A 19,525-nucleotide genomic window follows, 5' to 3' on the forward strand; every position below is an offset into this window, starting at 1 on the left:
ACTGCTTTTATAATTTTTGATGCATAAATGCCAGAAGTAGAAAGCTAAAGTCACTTGTTAGCAACTGCAATCTTAAACACAAGTGAAAGCTTTAAAATCACCAGGAATGGGGTATTTACTGGTGTATTTTATGTCACAGAACAAAATATGAAATTCTTTTTAGTTTACATTAATCACAAACCTTATTTTAGGCAAATAAAACCTGCTGACTTTGAGATGAGGGAACTGGAAGTGCTAATATGCTCATTCCCCAGTTTTAGAATTCATTCCTTCAAACTTCCACATCTCCAGTTTCTAATTCAAGCTTTCTGTTGTAAATTAATAACCCTGATGTCATCAATGTGACATGATCACAGTTATCGTCAGAATCTATTGCTCCTTCAGAGCCACTGAAAACATGGACAGGGGAAGTGAGGGTGTTGAGGGGGCTGCAGGTCCTTCTGAAATCAGGCAAAATAATAAAACAGACTTAATAATAACTTTCTTCTTTTTTTTTTTTTTTTTTTACTAAGATCTATTTGTGTAAAACACTACAGAAACATCCTCACTTCCAACCTAGATTAAGAAAAAGCAAAGCAGGTGGCATATACATTATATGTGAACACACAGAGGCATTTTAGGAAGTTTAGAGTGTCCCACTAAATCAGTAAGTAACCAAAGACGTCACAACACATGGTCAGACAAACCCAGAGTTCAGTCCAGCCAGCTACAGTCAAAGTGCACAAGGTACCTGCAATTTCTGCCACTGTACAGTGACACATACAGGCCATTAGCACAACAGGATGTGTGATTTGGTTATAGATGTTGATTATGAAATCTATCCGGTAACTAGAACTTGCTCTGTTTGTTTGAGGTTTGAATATTCTGTACTCCCCTGAGGAGAGAGAATGAGGTGCATCTGGACAAAAGTGGAGACAGAATGAAATGTTGTAGCTCCATATAATTCTCAGGTTCGTCAGTGAAATCTACTGAGTTTCAATTAACCGTGAGCTGTTTAACCATCGCTGGTTGAACGGACATCTGTAAATCCACATACGCTCATCTCAAGTTTAACTGCGTTTTCAGGTGCTGTCTCACTCCCTCTTCCTCTCCTGTTCGTATAAAAACGATCCTGGCCATTCAAACGAATGCAAAACCACGCATCTTACATTTTGTGATTTCACCTACTGAGTAGCAACTGAGTGCAGCTTTATATTCCCTGATAAATTGCTGCTGCAATCATACAATGTGGGCAGAATGAGAGAAAAGGATAATTTCTTGTTGTTCTTTTCAGTTTTCATGCATTATTTCATCCCATCCACTCTATGCCAACTTTGCAGTCACACTATTCAAATTACCTTAACAGACCTTTTTTTATCAGGCAGCCATACTGACATGAAATCATAGGGCAAACACAGGCGTTACCGATGATAAAACAGTCAGGGTGCTGCTATTGTGCATGTTGGCACTGAAAAGGCTCTGCAACATTAAATGAAACAGGAACTTAATTAATATCATTGGAAACACCTGTTTTACCCTGCTAGAGCAGCTTCTTCCCTCATCCTCATCCTCAGTACTCCACCTTATAAATTAGTTTGTTCTATATATTTTTTTTTTCTACAATCAGTTCCAATGAATCAAAGAGGGAACTACAACCAAATCTCATTTTACAGGCTGGATTTTATTTAATCTGTAACTGCCAATGATTGTGGCATTGCAGCCATGTTTGCACTAGCTTGTTGACACCTCTGTGGTGGAAAATATAGTCGCTATCAGAAACAGATGATATCTCTGAGGTTTATGTCAATTATTTCCCCCGCTCGCCTGCTTGCAATTTAAGTGTGAATAATACGATGTGAGCAGCTTCCACCTCAATGTTAATTTAACCGATCAGAACTGCAGGCAGGAAATATTTAGTAATTATACTGAGCATGTGTTAAGTGTTTCCTCTGTTTATTCCAACCAGTAGCCCAACAGGCTTACATTTAGAGGCCCCGCATGTAAACACGAGGCGTCTTTAAATAACTGCACCACTTGCCTCAACACGCTCTGGTTTTTATACACAGACCATATGTTGAGTCACCGTATGTGGTCAGCCTGGCGATGATCCCAGTGAAGTGATCTAGGCACACGGTTGGAAACCTCTGCTGTCATAATGCATTTGTACCTTTAATCTTAATTTAAGTGCAGAGCGTAATTGCTTATTAAGTCGTTATGGATCTTTTATTAAAACAAACAGAAACTGTAAAAGACGAGGCGTTGAATGCTGGTTACATAAACTACAGTAGAGCAGCTACATGCTTCTAACAAGGTCACCAAACCAAAAATACAGCTCTGATACCCGACAGTAACCGAGCCTACTACAGTAACAGAATACAGTGGGCTTCTGACGCTTCCAGCTTCCAGCAGCCATTCATACTGAGGCGGTCATTTATAAGTGTGATGATAAATATGCCACGGAGCACATGTCAGGAGGATAGAGTGTACGCAGGGTGTGTGAGGTATTCTTAGCTCTGATGACAGTGCAGGCCGCCGGGTCCATTCACATCTCTAAATGGTGTCCTGGCTGCAAAACAAGGCCACTCGCTCCTGCCAAGGTATTGGTTTCTGCTTTACTCTGCTTATTCCTGCCTCAGAGATGCTCTTTATTACTACAAGCTGGAAGCGATATTGAACAGTCTGCAGATCCTGAATCATTAAAAACGTTAGGAACTCTGCTCCCTGAAGAGAAGAGATCCAAATCACCCACACGTAAAAAAAACAACAACACACTGATAAAAAAAAAAACAAGAGGAATCATGTAAGACATGCTGAAAGACCAGGTGATGGTAGTATTATAAATGTCATTCATGGTATCAAATGAAGGTGTATTTTTGGAGAGGCGACCTTAGAATAGTCTAGAGAGGGATGGGCAGATGCCTGAGTCACTGTGACCGTATAAACTATCAAACTGCCGTGCACGTCCTCAATACCCACCATTAAAAGATTATGAAATCATCTGCTTCCCTTGGAACATGACAGGCAGCATCTCGCAATTTACGAAGAAAATTTCTCACTTAAAAGGAACATTATGACAGAAGTTTCATACGTGAAAGTTAAGCACATGTTCCGGCTGTGAGAGAGGAATCTCTTTCTAGGTATTCAGGGGTGCAAAGCTACATCCTGTTGGTGGCATCTTGCTGTTTGACACCCAGTCATACATCTAGGTCCACTTCAACCGTTCTGTCCTCGACATCAGTTCAGCTTTTTTTTTTTTAAGTAGCTGTTAGCAGGTGTCCTCCAGGATGTCTGGATGTTCCTCCCAGAACTGGTCTCCTATAATGTCACAGTGGTGGGCCTCCACCCTCCTCCTGCTACGGGTCACAGGGACGTCCTTCTCCTCTTCGTTCGGCAGCTTTATGCGTTTAGTGACAGTTTCATCTCTCTGGACATAAAAAGATACAATTAAAGGTGACTTACAGCAACAGTCTACCATTTTAGGACATGTCACTCATCTTTCTGTCTCGTATGTGTCTTCAAGTTGCCTGGAAACTTCCAGGAAGTCGCAGATATAATCTATCACACAGCCCCCTGTGAAACCACTGTGTGTGTGTGATCTGCAGCTTGCCGTCAGTTAACTTCACACACTACTGGACTGATCAGCCTAAAATTCTGTTGTGCACATTTATGACTGTATGCTCAAACACTTATACACCTATATAAAACATATATATAACTTTACCAACTGCAGACTCCTCACTCCGCCACAAGTTATCAACAACTGCTTGGTTTAAACAAAGTTTACCTACTAGCAGCACTGAAGAGTAACTAGTTGAATGTAATTAAATTACAAAATAAAGGTAATTGCAATCTGTTACAGGTACTGAGAAAAATAAAGTCACATTAGCTCATAATATAGAGCCAAACTTTAACTAACAATCTGCCTGTTCAGAATAACTTGAAGACTAAAGAAGAGTATAACTGTTCACCAACATGTCCCCCGATGTTTCAATTGAAAACTGCATTTAAAATCAACCCCTTGTCAGGAGGTTAATGTGTCCCCAGACACTGTGTGAAACCAGACACTGGAACGAGCTCTGAAAATAAACAATTTGTTTTCCCAATTTATTATTTTATTGTCATATTTATAAAGGTTATATATAACCTATACCTACTGCCGGTAAAGGCTGCAAGTCATCACTAACAGCTGGGCTAAAAACAAGGCTTATCTAATAGCAGTGTTTGGAGAGCAACTAGTTACATGTAAGTAAAGGGATAGTTCACCCAAAAATGAAAATTCAGTCTTTATCTCCTCACCCTCATGCCAGCTGAGGGTCGGGTTTGTTTTGTTAGTCCACAAAACACTGCTGGAGTTTCACAGGAAAATAGCGTAGCAGGATCTCCCAAACAATGTAAGTGAATGGTGACCAATGCCTCCATGCTGCTTGTCCGGCATAATCTAAGTCTCCTAAAAGTCTCGACATGTTGTTTGCACACCGTCACAACACACATACAGTTCAGACGGTGTGTGCATGTGAACGTGGCTACAAGCTAAAGATCTATGGAGAAGATTCAGGCTAAAAACATTGTGTAAATGACATTTCTATAGTCAAGTTGGCATGTCGGGGCTTTAGGAGACTTGGATTACACCAAGGGGTATTATTTTAAACCTATCATGCAGCAGTTAATTTATTTTCCTCTCATTTCAATAAGGTATGTTGATCTACTAATAAAGACCTTGAAGCTGCTTGACACATTTATTCTTACATAGTGAACATTTTGTCACCTTTATTTTTTGTCCAGCTACATTATTGGCATTTGGTAACGCTGTACAAGAAGAGACGTGTTGAAAACTCTACCTGATGATCAGAGGATGCTTTCAGAACGGTCCCTCTGATCTGATTTTTGCAGTTTCCCACAACATCAAAAACTAACTGTCGAGGTCTTGTGCGCACAAAACTGTTTCTAGGCTCAACATTTTCTGCCGATATTTGTCAGGAGAAAACCCATCGCAGAGCAGAGGCTGCTGCAGAAGACATCATGTAGGGAAAATGTGGGATATCACTGACTGAGGTAGACATGTGAGGTGGAAGTGGGTGCAGAGGAGGATTTAAAACCCTAAGATATGAGACAGAGTAGGAGTTATCCAAGTGAAACTGTTTGGAATAACTGTGCAGATGCAAACCCTTTTTGGCAGCTCACCTTTTCCCAGATGAGAGTGGTGCCTTTCCTGTGGAGCGCAGATTCATTGTTGTAGTTGATATCAAACTCAGAAAACAGGATCTCATTTTTGTCTGCAGCTAAAGTTCCCTGGAAAGAGACAACACAGACATGCGCATGTCAATAAAACTATTAAAACGACCGCACAACCCTCTGCTTCTGCTATTGTTCTGCTGTTATAAATTAGGCAATAAAGAAAGAAGATCTTTGTCTTGTGTGATTTGGGCGTTTTTTTTTCCCTAAGAGACGTGTTAATGGTGATAAAGGAACTAGGAGGCACGCAGGTTTGATGGGCTGTGAATGAGTCACGTTGCCCAAACATCCAGCCAGAATGAACATTTCCACAACTCGTCAGCTGTCATCACATCATCAGAGTTTCCCTCACAGCCCACTGTAGTGACTTCCAGAGAACAGCTGTGTCAGTCGGTGGCAGCTGCCACAAATAGAGACGGGCCTGATGTTCTACGATGTCACGCCTTCAGAGAAATAAGTTAATTTCTGGTTTTACAAACCACAGAGTATGAGTTCAACTGCAGTAAGAATAAAGCAAAAATAAACAATGTGGTGACCATACAAACCATTCAAGCAAAAGGCCAATGAAATGCAGTCACACTATACATACAAGTTGTCAAAAGTGTCAACACTTCAGTACTTTTTAATAACACCTTGTTTAAAACAATACAATACTAATATTTGATATCTACTATATTTGGTATCGAAAGTACCGAAGCTATAAAAAAGAAATGATCTTAACCTATTAACCCTAACCGATTAGATTTGTCAAAAACACCGATGTAAAGATACACATTGATTCTCAACATTTGAAATGCTTTCAATACTGATTTTCAGCAGCATCAATCCTCTGGTACCAGCAATGTTTTCTCGCTCTCTCTTCTCTCTGGCAGCAAATCGACACACAGACACTCGGCCGCTGCTCCCACACAGCCGAGCCTCCGCTCACTTACTCACAGCGCTGTCTTCTTCTTGTCAGTCGTCTCTTTTGCTCCAGTTAAATATCTGTTTTCATATTATAGCCTTGTTATATTTATCTTTCGCTAAAAGTCTAAAATTGTACAGCCTCACTCGGTTCAGGAAAATGCAGAACATTAGCAGCCCTTACAGAATAATAGTTGTGCACAATAAGAGAAGTTGCATCTTATCTGTAGCAAGATTGAAGCAGTTAATAAAATAAGGCAATATTTTATCCTTTACATGAGAACTGCTCCGTATTTTGGAAAATTATCTCTGAATATATCTTAATAAATCTATAGTTGTTTCATAACCTCTAAATATGCAGGTGTTTCCTCCTTATTAGTTGTTTATCATCTTCTGATGATCTGTTTTAAATAATATAACAGAAGTGATGTTCCTCTTTGATATTACATACAGTATATTTACATGAACAGAGGCATCAGTGAATGTTAATATAACATATGCCTCTTGTATATTACACAAAATACACACTGAGTTTTAAATGGTTTCTATGTCTCATAGCAAAGTCTTGCAATACAGAATTTAATTTGGGCAATTTCTTTTTAAGTTTATTTGATTGCTCACAGGTGTACATATTTTGGATATTTTTATGTTATTTTATATTTCATATTTAATACCATACTACACAGTATTCAAGGTAACAGAGCAGCTATAAATCCCATCAGCAACTGAACGAGTCAGACCAGGCTTGTATGATGCAGGTGAGAGCGTGATTATTCAATGAAAGCTTGTAAATATTAATGTGTGTGTGTGTGTGTGTGTGTGTGCCTATCTAAAACATACAGTATATTGACATTCAGATTGATTATCTATGTGTACTGATCCATCTGTAGCAGTAGTGTCAGTGTGTAATTTGTACCAGAAGTCTTTGTTCCTGGCTACAGAAGTCATGCATTACCATAGTAAGTTTCCTTTGATTATATATGTTTTCTATACTAAATAGTTTCACTGAGACTAAGTGTGTGTCCTCCAGAGTCCAAAGAGCTTGTTCACAATGATCAACTCATCATTGAATCAACATAAGAACTGCCTGTGTCTCTAGTAGTAGTTCACCACCATCATCAAAACACAGAGACTGTTGGCTGTGACCACTGTCGGTGATATGAAAGAGATTCAGCTGGGGTTTTATAAACTGAGTATATATAAATAGTCAAGAGAAGATTATCCTCTGTTACAAAATAATAACAAACACATATTGATTGATTAATAAAAAAGACTGTGTTAGGCTCTCACCTTTAAGCGATCCTCAGCCTGAGCTGTCGTGAGTCCTCCCTTCTGTACTAATGTCCAAAACACTGTGTTGTACAAATTATTAATGTGACCTGAAAGACACAAAACACACACACAGTCAGACATCTTTAACACTAGTCAGTTTAACAAACAAATTCATCTAGCGGTCGAATGTGTGAAGAGTCAGAGCACGGTATGGTCTTACAATCTGCTTGCCTCCAGCTGAGGTAGTCTCTGAGGTTACGGTTGCTGGGATACAGGACCACGCGTCCATCAAAGCCTGGGGGGTACAAGAGAGGCTGCTCCCCAAAAAACTCCTTCCAGTAAAACACGTATGAGGAGGAGAACTGGGAGGCCACATGGGTCATGAGCTTACTGCCAGAAGAAGAAGAAGAGGGAGAAATAAAGTCAGACAAATTGAGACAACGTGGGGAAAAAGCAAATGTGAGAAGAAGAAAACCTGGGTACCTGGCTCTCCTCTTAAACAAGGTGGTGGTCCTCTTGAAAACGAAGCTGAACTCATCACTTTGACCATACGCGATGACGATATCCTCTAGTTCTGTCATGACAGAGCGTGCACTCTGCGTCATCAGGCCCAAAGCCCTGTTATCATTGGGCTTTGTGAACTTGTGCTGCTCTGAAAACCTGAAACAAAATGCAACAGCATCAGGGTTTCCAGTTATCAGCCTATTGATTTGCAATCAATCATGTTATCTTAGAGACAACAGATTTGTAGTTTGAAAAGGAAACTCACTTGTGGAAGTTGCGCCCATCCAGTCTCACAACAATGTAGCAGTTTCGTAGACAACTGTCATCTGTTTCAAAGTTGCGGACATACTCAAACTTGCTCTTGGCCATGTTGTTGGAAGTGGTAAAAAGACAGGCCGAGAGTTTGACGACAGGAGGCTTGAAACGTCCACCAAAACAGCAGGTCTTTCCAATCAGCATGAAGGTGCTCCTGAAAAGAAAATTCAGTAATCACAGTATGTGAGCTGACCAGGATGAATGAAGTGGTACTATTTATAGACAAAACAGGAGCATTGAACTACTTTAATATGACATCAAATTTCAATTTAAAGAGAGCAACAATGATGGGGTTCATTATGCAATAATCAGTATTACATGTTAGTCCTCCTCACTGCCCTACTATAACATGAATTCTTAGCTTACTTACACTTGAATGTCATGTGTGGTGTTTGTCTTCTGCAAGTTAGCTACTTATTGGAAGCTCCTTCACTTCATACGCTAATATCTCGCTATTCCGTTCGGTACGAAACACAAATATTCTCAGCGATGTTAGTGAAGTATGAAAGATACGTTATCAATTGATAGTTACATGTATTGTAAGGCAGTTGTCAGCTTACACGCGTTGGTTTGTGTACAGTCCGTCAATAAATTCTGTCGTAGTGGTACCGCATACATTACGAACAAAAGTTCCGGAGCACACGCCTGAAATTAACAAACAATTCATTAAAAGCACAAAGCTCATTTATCTCAGTTGCTGGTTTGCCGTCTTTAAAACAGATCATTATATATGTATATATATCAAATTATTTCTTTGCTACGGCATGGGATAATCTATTAAGGCAAACAGATTTACATAGAGGTCGTCTGTGTTTTGGCGCCATCTTGTGGTGAGGGCAGAGAGTGCAATCAAAGATCGTCTATGAGAAAGAAGAGTCTTACTGAACGTGTAGAGCCGTGTTCTAGAACGGAACCCCAGACTCGCGAAAGATATCGCGATAGTGATCATTTTAACCCAAACCATGTTTTTTTCCCCTAATCCTAAATATTTGTTCAGTGAATAGCATGCCTGTATTTTAACTATAATAATGTCACATTATAAAATATGATTAGTTTGTGTAACGTGCCAGAGAAGAAACAAATCTCGCGAGAGTTCCATAAATCTAGGGTTCTCTTCTAAAAAAAAAGTAGAACTGATAGTTCAGTTGCAGTTTGATCTCCCTTCTGGAGAGAATATTTTGTTGAGTTTTTAAGGGTGTATAAATTAGCAGGTCCTTACTATCAAATTAATACAGTAAAAATTGGGGTAAATCACACAAAAGCGGGCTATAAAAATAGATATGTATGGTCCCTTGGAATAGGTCCAGAATGGACGCTCAGCATCAACCGAAGAAAATATCTTTCCCATGATTCCTCGCGTCACCGTGTGCGCAGCTGCGGATGTTTCAAACATGGAGGAGAGGGAAAGAAAAAGTGTAAAACCAGACAGTAAAGAAACCGCTACAGCCTGTTCGAGTACATCTTCAGCACCGGAGCATGAGCCGGGGACAGACGGCACAGTCGGGGACAATGTCGCAGAGAAAGTCGATGTCTGCTCTGATAAGTTTGACCCTCTCCTGGCCCTGTACTCACCGACTGTTCCGCCTCTGCCTTTTCCTAACGTCAAGTGCCTGAACAATGTGTCGGCGTACGAGAGCCTCCTGAAGGGCGGCAGGGGCAGAGCCAAGCCGGAGAATGTGGAGAAAAAGCGGCAGAAGGCGATGAAAGGGGTGGCGGACCCGGAGCGCATCGAGAGGCTGAAGAAGCTGATGGTGAACAAGCCGGTGTCCGAGTCAGAGGAAGGGGAGAGCAGCGGAGCACAGAGGAGGAGGAGGAGGCAGAAACCACCGAAAAATGTCCTGACAAGGATGCCCTGTAGGTTCATCAACAACCACCACGACTACTACATCACTACATTAACTTAGTTTTGTTGAGAGTTCATTAGAGGGATCATTAAGTCATTGGTTCCCAACTTGGGGCCAGGACCCCTTTAGGTGGGCGCCAGAAATCACAGGGGCTGCAGGGGGACCTGTACCGGTGAACCACTGCATTAAGTGGGTTGGATTTTGGATATTTGGGAACAGTTTGTGAACCTGCACCTGCTGCACAACGCCTCTCAAAACTCCTTCATATTGTTTTTTTTAAATGTCAGACTGTTTTATAGTGTTATTTCTTAACGTTTAAGTCACTTAATTAAAGGAAAGCATTGCTCTGCTCTTCAAATGGAAACCTTTTCTACTTTTTTTCACATTAGTATCCTGGTTTTGATCTCATTCGCATTGAGCTGTCATATCCCTGTGCACATGATCCTAACAGTATCCAAGTTTCTGATCATACGTGTGCAGCTGTACCTCGATCTCTCACCGTCTCAACCTCTCTGTTCTGTACCAACAAACATTTCAGAAACCAGAATAAGGTGTTTACATTGCCACAGTATCCTGGTTTCGATCAGAGCACTCTAGGTAGCATGTGCAGGTTTCTGAAACTAAAATATGACTCTTACACGTGTAAAACAACCAGGACAGTCATCAACGGACAGACGGTGTTCGATATTTTCCAACTCATGCTGGGTGATTGCCGATACTGATATATGCACATCAGGTCTCTCATTCATTGTCCACAACCACTTATCCTCAAACTGCCACAGGGAGGTTGTAGTGTATCCCAGCTGACACTGGGTGAAAGCTGTGATTCACCCTGGGCAGGTTTTCATTTCATCACAGGGAAAACTCATAAAATTAATCATTGGACAAAATCAGAAAACTCCTGCTGACAGGTTGTTTCCTCTTTGTTCTTAACTGATTCATCGTAATGATCGAGATGATGGACAATTTGTTTGTCGTGTTGAAGGAATGCTCAGCTCCTCCTTGCATGACTGACATGAGTAATCATTGCAAATTACAACTTTGCTGTCTGTTTCAGTCGCTTCAGAAACCAGCGCAGACATATTTGCATCATGTGCGTCTAATTAAAGAGTCATCATATCGGCAGAAACATCTGCGTTTCATGCCAATACAGATGTTTCATTTTAAGCCTTTATCTACAGATGACATGCTGATAATATTCTGCATCTATTTATTCTAGTTTTTGACTGTCGCTGCCATTATTTTACATATCTGGTGATTATTTTGTCCAGTGAACAGTCCAAAACTGACATTCAATTTACAATCTTAAAGTTTATTTAGTTACTCTAGATCACACAACATGGTATGGAGTACAAACATAAAATAAAGCAACAACACAATGGTTAACAACAAGAACAGGTCTATAAATAATTCCTAGAGCTCAATGTGATGTCTTTGAATTGTTTATTTTGTGCAGCCAACAATCTGAAACTCAAAAATATTCAATTTAAATGCTATGAAACTGAGACAAATTGAGAATTTTCATTTTTTTAGGAGCTGGAACTAGAGAATGTTTGACTTTCTGCTAAATTGACAGTTAAGTTTCTGCCAGTGGACTATTTGCGACACTACCTTCTTAGCTCATAATATTCTAAAATGCACCACAAAACACACAACTAATTGATTAGAGAAAAGATATTGATCCCCATTCGCCCCTCTTAGCACACACCACTGGAGCAGAAACTAGTGATCAGTGTGCCTTAGCCCTTTTTGACAGAAATGTTTTTGTGCTTCAGGTGAATTCCTTCTATAATTTATTGGCTGTAGAGACGGTTGTGTGACCTGTTTGTCTTGTGTCTCCAGTATGTAAAGGCAGTCCGTTGGGGGAGCTGTACCGATGCGTTGAGGAGAGGATAAGAGTTAAAGTTCACATCAGGACCTTCAAAGGACTGCGAGGCGTGTGCTCTGGCTTCGTCGTGGCCTTTGACAAGTTCTGGAACATGGTGAGCTCCACCACTCTTGTTTTCTCAATCTGAGTCCATCAGTTCACCTTATAACCGTGATTTTGATGTCTTTATATTGGTCCTACCAGGCGATGGTGGACGTAGATGAGACGTACAGAGAGCCTCTGCTGGGAGAAGCACTCTACCATGAGAAAGCCCTCACCATTACACGGGTAGGTACTAGTTTCCATCGTGTACCTGACTGAAATATATTCCTGCTCAGTATAGTTAAATTTTGTCTGTAACATTTCAGTCGTGTTTTTTTGCAGCATGGTGAAGTTTGTTATGTTGCTAAGGAGTTGGAAGTGTACATTTAAAATCGATCAGCTGTCAAAAAGGCCAAAAAAATACAGTAGTCTTATTTTGTTGACAGATTTTTGATGAACAGTCGCTGTCGCCTCTAACCTTACAAATACACTGGGTTTCCTGTGACTTCTTCACAAAAAAGCTGCCCCGTGTTTAGCTGGTTAAACACTTTTAATAGGATCTCACAACTGTAGGTAATAACTAATACAGTTCTGATAAAATCAAAAGTTAGCCGTAAGACTGTTATCAATAAGATAAAAATTACAAACAGCAATTCTGGATTACACGCCTGCATTATTTCTGTAAATCCCTCATGTTTATGTAGGTTGGATCCTGCCTGGGAATGGCGGACCCCGTCAGTAACAGTGCTTACTATGAATCTGTTCATACCTGATATTAACGTACGTCTTGGGTGGTCCGATCACAAGTGGACAGCAATAAGCAGAGTGTGGTCACACCTGGCATGACCATGTGTCTCCAGATGCGTCTCAAACGACCACTTGTGATCGGATCACACTTACCTGGTCTTGATGCAAACTAACACTCGGACTGTTTGGTCAGCTGATTGCCTAATCATGTCCATTTGGCTGTTCAAGACATTACAATACAGATTTTTTATTCCTTTTAAAAAACTCTGCTGCTAATTAATATAATTTTATAACTGAACTATGAGCAGGACGCACACTTTTACTTTTTCTGACTGTGTGGAAATCTGATGTTTGCATGTCACAGATGATGAAGAAAGGCGTTAATGACAGAGTCAGAGAAAGTTAAAGGGTGTGTCTGAGCTCTTATCAGCAACATAATGTTTTTTTTTTACAAGGAAAAAAACAACTTCATGTATTACACAACGCTGAAGGCACCGATGTTTAAGAATTTGCTTGAGATTTCACTTCCCCTCTCTAAATGCAAATAAAACTGTGTTTTTTTAACCAGTGGCTCAACAGTAGAAGTCAACACATGAGACAAACAAACATAAAGTTTAGAGCTGCAATTAGTCGATTATTTGAGTAGCTGTCAACTATTAAATTAATCACCAACAAGTTTGATAATATAATACTGAAATAATAATTTAGATTTATCAGTTTAAGTAATTTAAAAAAATCAGAAAAAGTAAATATTTTCTGGTTTCTTGACTCTTCTGTGACAGTAAAGTGAATCTTTGGGTTGTGGACAAAACGACACATTTGAGGACGTTACCTGTGGCTTTGGGAAACATTCATTTTTCATCATTTTCGCAATTGTCTCACATTTTACAGACCAAACAAGTTATCTATTCATTAAGAAAATGAGAGCTTGGCGCCCGGGCAGCTCAGTCGGTAGAGCGTGCGCCCCATGTACAGAGGCTGTGATTCCTCTGCAGCGGCCGTGGGTTCGACTCCGGCCTGTGGCCCTTTGCTGCGTGTCGTCCCCTCACTCTCTCTCCCCATTTCCTGTCATGTCTTCAGCTGTTCTATCAATCAGAGGCATGAAAGCCTCCAAAAAATAAAAAAGAAATTGATAATGATTAGTTAGTTGCAGCACTAACAATGTTTTTTACGCAAAGAACGAAATGACTTACTGTATAACATTTGCTGTATTTACAAGAAACCCAAAGAGATCCCAAGAGGCCCAAATAATTAAGGATTTGTTGTAGATAAATGCTGGCAGGTAAGAGAGCCCAGACATGTGAGATGCATTACAGTGAAACAAACAGCTGAGTAGGTGGTCCAGGACAAATTATGTTCACTGTTAAAAGAATGTGATCACATGTGGCCACCTCTGAATGTGGTCTGAGTGATCTCAGTGTGTCCTGGTTGCATTCACACCTGTACTTAGAACTGTCCGCTTGTGATCAGATCACCCAGGATGTATATGAATACCAGGTGTAACCAGAAAGTACAGAATGTAAGTTTGTTTAATGGCTATAAACAGTATCAGAAATGGGTTTCGTGACAATTTGACCTTCAGGCTCCATGTTAAATCCACAAATATTAACGTGACTGAAATCTCTGCACAGCTCTTTGAGAAGCTGAAACTCCAGGAGAGCTCAGCAGGTGACGACCCATCAAAAAAGCATGAAGTCCGGGAAGCGGCCAGCAAACACCAGCCCGCTCACTGCGCTGGCGAGAGAGGGCACAGCAGGACAGAGTCCAAGCTGTCAGACACGGTTAAGACCAAACAGGATAAACAGAAAGGCTCGCCGAGGGCCCAGCGTCCAGAGGTCTGTCAGAAGAAAGACTCCCAGACGTATGGCAGGGTCCACACACGCCACATCAACCAACTATTCATCCGGGGTGAGAGCGTCATCCTGGTCAATCCACAGCCACTCTGATTTCTGTTTATTATTTACCCTGTACCCTTGTATTTAATGTCAAACATCAGTAATGATAGATGTGAAAGATTGTGAATGAACTGCCAGATAAATCTTATTTACTGAGATTCAGAAGAATCAAACAAGGACTGTTGTTATATCATATTGATATGGAGGTTTTTCTCTTATTTTTGAGGAATAAAAGCTTCTCAGTTCTAATAATAGTAATGTCTTGTTTTCTTGTCTGACAGCCACTGAAGGTTAAATATTTTGGCACTGCATTAAAGGTTTAGTCCAGATTATTTGAAGTGGGGTACTTATTGATAGTCGGTGTATTTTGTACAGTAGGGTGGCAGTTCGTGACCCCTCAGTTTGGAGAGGCAGACATTGGCACCAGCTGCTATGGACAGGGTCAGCAACAAAAGGTATTTTGTTCACTTATAAAATGGTCCACCTAAAAAATTCAGTATCAGCTTAAGTGTACGCTATATTTAGAATATTTTCACCGCTTTACTTTGCTGTCAGACAGGCTTTTCTGACAGGAAACTACCATTACATAAGCCAGGTATCGCTCTCTCCAAGCCAACCAAACTCCATAGGGGAAATCAGTAATTTTCCTCACATATAAAACGAGCGTTGCTGGTCTACTGCTGCCTCGATCTGTTAGTTTGTTTGTCTTATTGTGTGCTTTAAAAGGACAGTTAGGATTAAATTAAGTCACACAGTAACACAAACAAACAGATTGAGACGGGGATTGACCAGCAAGTCCTGTGTTCACAGAGGTAAAATTAATGATTTTTCCTATAGAGTTTGGCTGGTTTGGAAAAATCAGTATTTGGTTTCTGTAACAGCGGTTTCCTGTTAGAAAAGGCTGTCTGACAGCAAAGTATTGCTATGAAAATATTCTATATATAGCTTACACCTTTGACCAGCATCTACTGTAGCTAATACACTGACTATCAAGCACCTCATACAACCCTAGTTCAAATAATCCAAACTCTCACTTTCATAGCTGTGTTTGTGTTCTGGGTAAAACCCAGCAGGTGGCAGCATAAACACATTAGTGCCATCCACGAGGCCATTGTCATCTCGCAGAGCTTGTCCCTTTATGTTGCTTTTCCCTGTTAGTTTGAACAGGAATGACAGCGCAGTCTCAGCGGACTTCATAAATGCATTATGAATAATTGAGTTTGTGAAGCTAGAGATTGCAGATGGCACTCAAAAGCTGTCATTTGTCTTGACGTCTCAGATTGCTTTTACTCTTTAATGGGCACATTACCCATAAAAGCACAATTTACTGCATCTCGTGGAAGTTGTAAAGACGTTGCTTTTTTTCTCTTTTAAATGGCAGAGGTTACTTTTGGATGATGAGCGGCACGAATGATTGTATGTTTCTGTAATGTTTCTGGGTCTGAGTCAGAGTTTATTTTAGTGTTTTTCTTAATTTGACTGCAGAGAGTTTAATTGGCCCTCTTTCTATATATTTTTATGCCATAAATAGGACAAATCTAGCAGTAGCCAAGCTGTTGTTCATCTATATATGTTTCATATAATGTATCAGAATATTATTAGTATAGCCCATTTAACAGTCTTCCTCTCCAGAGAGTGAAAATGGGGTCAATTGTTTAATGCACGCTGTGTTTTAGTGGTGTTTGTCACACCAGTGTGTTCCAACAAACCTTCATATGATATGACAAGGTCACAGCACCGGTGGTGAAGAGATGGGCCACAATTAGACTACACAACCTTTCTCTGGAGTGTTTTATACAGAGTAATCAGGCCATCCATCTCACTGTGGTGGAAGAAAAATTCAGATCCTTCAGTAAAAGTGCAAATATAGAAATATAAAAATTAAGGCTGCAATTAACAATTATTTTTATTAGCGATTAATCTGCTAGCAACTTTCACGATAAAATGTAAAAAAAGAAAAAGTGACAAATGTTCGTTGAAATTCCCTAGTGCCCAATGTGATATTTTAAAATCGCTCCTTTTGTACAAAAAAAACTCCAAAACCCAAAGACTTTTCATTTACTGTCATAAAACACAAAGAAAAGCAGCAAGTCCTCACACTGAAGAAGCTGGAAGATGACGTTTTTACTTGAAATATAACTGAAACGATTAATCGATTATTATTATTTTCTAATGATCAGCTAATCAATGTATTGACTTATTGTTGCAGCTCTAGTAAAAAATACTCCATTACAAGAAACAGTCATGCATGAAAAGTCCCATTTCAGTAAAAGTACATCAGTATTAACAGCAAAGTAAAGTATTGGTTTTGGTAAAGTATTATATGTGACATCATTAGATCATTAATACTGAAGCATCGGAGTATAAGCACCATGTTACTGTTGTATCTGCAGGAGGTGCAGGAGTTCATTTGAAAGACTTCGCAGTTTGAAATACAGGGACGGCAGATAAATCTGTGGGATTGTCATATGATTAATAGTACAGACAATTTATCCAGAGCTGTCTGTCACTGTCACACAAACTGCAACATAAACAAACTCAGTGGATTTTGTGTCCTCAGTGTGTTCTGAATGAGAGGAGAAAAAAAAAGTCTTAAGGAATCGTATGGAGGGAAAATTATGAAAACTGCCTAAATATGAGTCGACTAAAAATGTCTTTTTATTGCAGGCAATTTATGAGAAAAAAGGGGTGAAACTCTACAGCATATAAAAAGCCCTAAGGGGTTCAAGTGGTGCTCTGAATGTTTTTCTTAATCATACCCTGGTGCCACTTTTGTACATCCTAAAAATAAAAAGTTAAATCAACATCACTCTTAGTATGATTCTATACAAGGCAAGGTAAATGGGCACTAATCCATATAAATGCTGGCACTGATTAACAAGAACAAAAAACATAAAATGGTACTTTTATATTACATTCAAAACATCCATGACTGCAAAATTGGCACTAATCAAATCTTAAATAAATAAATCTTGGCCATGACGAACATTAACTTAAATATGTTAGCTTTTCAGTCAAACTTTTCATTACAAAGATATTGCAAAAAAAAAAGTAAACCCACTGGGTCATTTTGACCCACTTATGGATCTAAGGGTTAATAGTCTCCTTTTGCACGTTCACTGTGCTGCGTCCAACTCCGTGTCTCATGTAAAACTGAGTCTCTGGTTGACTGTGGACCGCACTGAACCCTCTGTGTGGACATCAGACAAGGAGACATGAATAAATCTTTTTTTTTTTAAACATGGGATTTAAATGGGAACTTGTGGCACAGCAGTATTTTTCAGTCCTTTCCTCCACTTGGTGTGACATATTTATGAGACTAGAACTGTTTATAGAGTTTCTGTTGCAATTTTTGGTCATTTAATTTAATGTCTGTGCTACAATGGAAGAGAAGAAAGAAAACTGTCCTGATACACAAATCTGTTTTCAGTTTTTGGGCGATTCTCTAATCTTTGATTTTTGGTGACATGTTAGTTCATTTGAACATTTACTGGAATGAAACCATGTGTTAAGTTTAGAGGGAAGAATCACAATCTGGTGGAGCTGTTAACAACTCAGACAACTGAACTGTGACCCCAGCGACACACTGCTTTTTGTGAGCAGCCAAAACAGTTGGAAACCACTGGTTTGATATAGAACTACAACAATGAATCAAACAATCGATTATTAATCGACTATTACATTTATCTGCAGCTATTTTAATTTATTGTTAAATGTCAGAATTCTGATTTCAGCTTCTTAAATGTCAATATTTTCTGGTTTATTTAGACCTTTATGACACTAAATTGAATATCTTTGGTTTGAGGACGAAACAACATTTTAAGACATCACATTGAGCTTTAGGAAACAGTCGTCAACATCTTCCACTATTTTCTGACATGTTTGGGATAAAAGAGCTCATTATTTGCAGCCCTACTTTAATCTATAAGAATGTGATGTATTTTAAAAGGTTGTTATATTCTCCATTGTGTAAAATCTTCATCTAACTAAAGCTGACACATAAATGTAGCCGAGAAGAAAATTTCCTTCTGAGATTAACTGGAGTGGAAGAAGAGGGTGGCATGAAACAGAAACCAGGACTCAAGTAAAGTACTTAAAGGTCCAGTGTGTAAGATTTAGGGGTCTTTATTAGCAGATTATGGCAGTATAATTATAATTTCATTAATGTATAACCACCTGAAAATAAAAATCTTTATGTTTTTGTTACCTTAGAATGAGCCCTTTAAATCTACAGAGGGCGCAGGTCCTCTTCATGGAGTCCACCATGTTTCTACAGTAGCCCAGAACGGACAAACCAAACACTTACTCTAGATTCAGACTTTTCATTTTTGCAAGTTCCACAGGGTTCTCCTACATGCTTGGAAGGGGTGGGTGAGGTGAGTTGGATGCAATCGGCAAGCTCACTGCTAGATACAGCACCATAAATCCTACACACTGACCCTTGAGTACTTGAGTAAATGTATTCAGTTACTTTCCACTGCTGCATCTCTCTCGGACAAAGTACTGAAGCATTAAAGACAGAAAGTATCAACAGTTCTTAAAATATAACACCAAAAGCCTTTTTACCATTAATTCTTCCTGTTACGCAAACTGTTAAATCACAGAAGGGTTGAGATTTCTTAATGTGTTGCTTTAAACCACGGCAGCTGTCACAACAACAATCAGATGTTGCTTTATTCCAGTGTTATTTCAGTTCACTTGTTTGCTGTTACTCTGCCTGTGATATCCTCCTGTGACCTGGTTTCTCGCCCCGTATGTTGCGAGCACTGTGGTGCAGTTTGCAGTCGCAATCTACACACTTTGAGTTCACACTAATTCCTCAGCTGATTTATTTGTACTGTTTGAGTTTACATTTCCTACGTTTGTCCTCTTGGCTTCCTTCCTTATTGGTATGACATGCATATGTATTAAACTCCTTCCTTTAT

General features: G+C 39.6%; 2 protein-coding genes across 5 annotated transcripts; one reads left to right on the forward strand and one right to left on the reverse strand.

The window, feature by feature from the left end:
• Window positions 1–1,915: 1,915 nt before the first annotated feature.
• thg1l (tRNA-histidine guanylyltransferase 1-like) lies at window positions 1,916–8,943 on the reverse strand. Of its 4 annotated transcripts, none has more exons than XM_084718642.1 (7): window positions 8,738–8,929; window positions 8,156–8,359; window positions 7,870–8,046; window positions 7,607–7,776; window positions 7,405–7,493; window positions 5,161–5,268; window positions 1,916–3,403 (listed from the first exon to the last, which is right to left on the reverse strand). In XM_084718642.1, the coding sequence occupies exons 1-7, from the start codon at window positions 8,821–8,823 to the stop codon at window positions 3,245–3,247; spliced, it is 993 nt and encodes a 330-aa protein (XP_084574768.1). In that variant the 5' UTR covers window positions 8,824–8,929; the 3' UTR covers window positions 1,916–3,244. The 4 variants fall into 4 exon arrangements, with proteins under 4 accessions (XP_084574768.1, XP_084574767.1, XP_084574770.1 ...); XM_084718641.1 differs by having other exon boundaries at window positions 8,766–8,927; XM_084718644.1 differs by having other exon boundaries at window positions 8,576–8,749.
• A 607-nt stretch (window positions 8,944–9,550) lies between these two features.
• On the forward strand, window positions 9,551–14,852 carry lsm11 (LSM11, U7 small nuclear RNA associated). The gene is made up of 4 exons (XM_084718341.1): window positions 9,551–10,059; window positions 11,892–12,031; window positions 12,121–12,204; window positions 14,337–14,852. The coding sequence occupies exons 1-4, from the start codon at window positions 9,552–9,554 to the stop codon at window positions 14,649–14,651; spliced, it is 1,047 nt and encodes a 348-aa protein (XP_084574467.1). The 5' UTR covers window position 9,551; the 3' UTR covers window positions 14,652–14,852.
• The last annotated feature ends 4,673 nt before the right edge of the window (window positions 14,853–19,525 follow it).

Source organism: Lutjanus erythropterus, chromosome 5 (genome assembly GCF_056507025.1).
Source record: "Lutjanus erythropterus isolate fLutEry1 chromosome 5, fLutEry1.hap2, whole genome shotgun sequence".
In the NCBI taxonomy this organism is placed as follows: Eukaryota; Metazoa; Chordata; class Actinopteri; order Lutjaniformes; family Lutjanidae; genus Lutjanus; species Lutjanus erythropterus.

Coding starts and splice junctions, on each gene's coding strand:
- thg1l (XM_084718641.1), bottom strand. CDS start 8,890: ATGAGCTTTGTGCTTTTAATGAATTGTTTGTTAATTTCAGGCGTGTGC. Junction 8,047..8,155: donor GATGGGCGCAACTTCCACAA/GTGAGTTTCCTT, acceptor ATTTTGTTTCAG/GTTTTCAGAGCAGCACAAGT. Junction 3,404..5,160: donor CCACTCTCATCTGGGAAAAG/GTGAGCTGCCAA, acceptor TTTTATGTCCAG/AGAGATGAAACTGTCACTAA.
- lsm11 (XM_084718341.1), top strand. CDS start 9,552: ATGATTCCTCGCGTCACCGTGTGCGCAGCTGCGGATGTTTCAAACATG. Junction 10,060..11,891: donor TGTCCTGACAAGGATGCCCT/GTAGGTTCATCA, acceptor TTGTGTCTCCAG/TATGTAAAGGCAGTCCGTTG. Junction 12,032..12,120: donor TTGACAAGTTCTGGAACATG/GTGAGCTCCACC, acceptor TGGTCCTACCAG/GCGATGGTGGACGTAGATGA.